Source organism: Mandrillus leucophaeus, unplaced genomic scaffold (genome assembly GCF_000951045.1).
Source record: "Mandrillus leucophaeus isolate KB7577 unplaced genomic scaffold, Mleu.le_1.0 Scaffold141, whole genome shotgun sequence".
Classification (NCBI taxonomy): domain Eukaryota; kingdom Metazoa; phylum Chordata; class Mammalia; order Primates; family Cercopithecidae; genus Mandrillus; species Mandrillus leucophaeus.
Genome location: NW_012101377.1, coordinates 2,021,699 through 2,023,975, shown reverse-complemented (window position 1 = coordinate 2,023,975; position 2,277 = coordinate 2,021,699). Strand labels below are relative to the sequence as shown.

Sequence of the window (2,277 nt, the reverse complement as noted above, 5' to 3'; positions counted from 1 at the left end):
AGCCGGGCGAGGTGGCAGCGCCTGTAGTCCCAGCTACTCGGGAGGCTGAGGCAGGAGAATAGCGTGAACCCAGGGGGCGGAGCTTGCAGTGAGCTGAGATCCGGCCACTGTACTCCAGCCTGGGCGACAGCGCGAGACTCCGTCTCAAAAAAACAAAAACAAAAACAAAAACAATAAATAAATAAAAAGATTTCAAAGTGGGCCCACATGCAAAAACAAAAAACAAACAAAAACAAAACAAAACAAAAACCCCAAAGACATTTACAACTTTGCCTAGGGTTAAAAGTTTTTTCCCCCTTTCTCCCAGTCCAACCACTAGAGGGCCAGGTCATTTAAAAAAAAAAAAAAGGCCGGGCGCGGGCGCAGTGGCTCACACCTGTAATCCCAGCACTTTGGGAGGCCGAGGCGGACCGATCACTTGTGGTCAGGGGTTCGAGACCAGCCTGGCCAACACGGCGAAACTCTGTCTCTACCAAAAAAACCACAAAAATTAGCCGGGCGTGGTGGTGGGTGCCTGTAATCCCAGCTACTCGGGAGGTTGAGGCAGGAGAATCGCTTGAACCCGGGAGGCAGGAGGTTGTGAGATTGCGCCACTGCACTCCAGCCTGGGCGACAGAGCAAGACTCTATCAACAACAACAAACAGCAGTTACAAACTAGGTTTGGGAGTGTTCACCCCGGTTTAGCCACTGTATATGACCTTGGCTAAGTTACTTTACCTCTCTAAAGCTCAGTTTCCACATCTGTAAAATAGCAACAATGGTAGCATCTATTTCCTTAGGTTGTACAAATTAAGCAAAACAAGACATGTAAACCAATCAGAACAATGCCCGCACGTAAAAAGAGCTTAGCAAATTTCAGTTTTTACTGCTGTAGAGGAATTACCACTGTTGGTTGTCTCTAAATCCAAAGACTTCGCCATGGTATTCTCTCTGAACAGAGGCCTTGCCAGCCGAAGTGCCCTCAGAAAGATCAACAGGTCGCTCCTTTTCTCCTTACCAGGGCCAGCCCAGAACCTAAAGTCCCCAACCTAAAGATGGCCAAGAGGACTTGGCCTTTGGTGTTCTACCATCACAAGGGATGCCACTATGAGCCCAACCGAACCACACTATTTCCGCCTTGATTCCGTTCTCCCGGCCTTCAGCGGTGCAAGCTGCCCTCGGCCTGGCTGCCCATGCTTACTGGCCTGGTGCTGGATCGCCTGGCGTCCCCTCACCAGAGGACTCCACCCCGCTACGTAGGTAGGACTTCCCTGAGTTCAGGGGAGCCACTGAATCCAGTCAAGACGCGCGTCGGCCAAACACAAGCCAGGAGAAAGCTACCTTAGCGCCGCCCAGGCCTGCCGCCGGGAGCCCGTCCCCCAGCCCCAGTCTGGGCGCAGGGCAGAGAGTAGGCCCCTTTCTATCTCCCAGGAACACGTGGGCTCCTGTCCGAGGCCACCATGTGGGGGGCTCCAGGCGTGCCAAGGTGTCCCCGGAACCAGCATCAAAAGACTGCTCCTAGCGCGGGCCCTAGCTCGGCCCAAAACTGGCAAGAGGAGCACTCCCGGCCTGACTTTTCCACTCAGACCTAGCTAGAGGGGATGCAGACATCTTCCGCAGACCGGAGACAGGCTCTCGCCAAATCCCAGGCCCCGACACTCCCTGAGCCCAAGAACCCTACTGCCTGGTTTCCTCACTCACCCATCGCGGCTCCGCTCGCTCACTTGGCGGCGGCGGCGGCAGCGACGGCAGCTTCAGCGGCAGCTTTCAGTAGACAATATGGCAGACCTGAAGGACGGCAGCTCGAAAGGGACAAACCACTTAACTCCAGGACGAAACGCGTTATTGGCCCAACCGCCTATCATTACACCGAAAGTGCGCACTTAAAGAGACCGCAGCCACTAAAGGTGGGGAGTGGAAATGAAATACGAAAGGAGTGGCTGGGAGGAGACTGGGAGGGATACCTACGAAAGTTAAGTGTGTCTAGGAGTTCCCAGTTGTTTCTGCTACTATTTCTTTTTTTTTAATCGTGAAATTTCTTTCCCCTGAACTTTTTCCTCCCGGAAGCTTATCCCCCCCCCTTTTTTTTTGACACGAAGTCTCGCTCTTGTCCCCCAGGCTGGAGTGCGATGGCGCGATCTCGGCTCACTGCAAACTCTGCCTCCCGGGTTCAAGCGATTCTCCTGCCTCGGCCCCCGAGTAGCTGGGATTACAGGTGCCTGCCACCACGCCTGGCTAATTTTTGTATTTTTACTAGAGATGGGGGTTTCACCATGTTGGCCAGGCTGGTCTCGAAC

At 53.8% G+C, this 2,277-nt stretch overlaps 1 protein-coding gene across 2 annotated transcripts in view; it reads right to left on the bottom strand.

Moving 5' to 3' along the window:
- Nucleotides 1–1,794, bottom strand: part of KPNA6 (karyopherin alpha 6 (importin alpha 7)) — a 70,582-nt gene extending 68,788 nt beyond the window's left edge. Inside the window, exon 1 of one of the 2 annotated variants that reach the window (XM_011974036.1) lies at nucleotides 1,682–1,794. In XM_011974036.1, coding sequence (XP_011829426.1) covers nucleotides 1,682–1,685 — 4 coding nt within the window. In that variant the 5' untranslated portion in view covers nucleotides 1,686–1,794. Of the gene's footprint in view, nucleotides 1–1,321; nucleotides 1,529–1,681 lie in introns of those variants that run through there. The other variant, XM_011974037.1, reaches the window with a different exon arrangement.
- Between the last annotated feature and the right edge of the window lie 483 nt (nucleotides 1,795–2,277).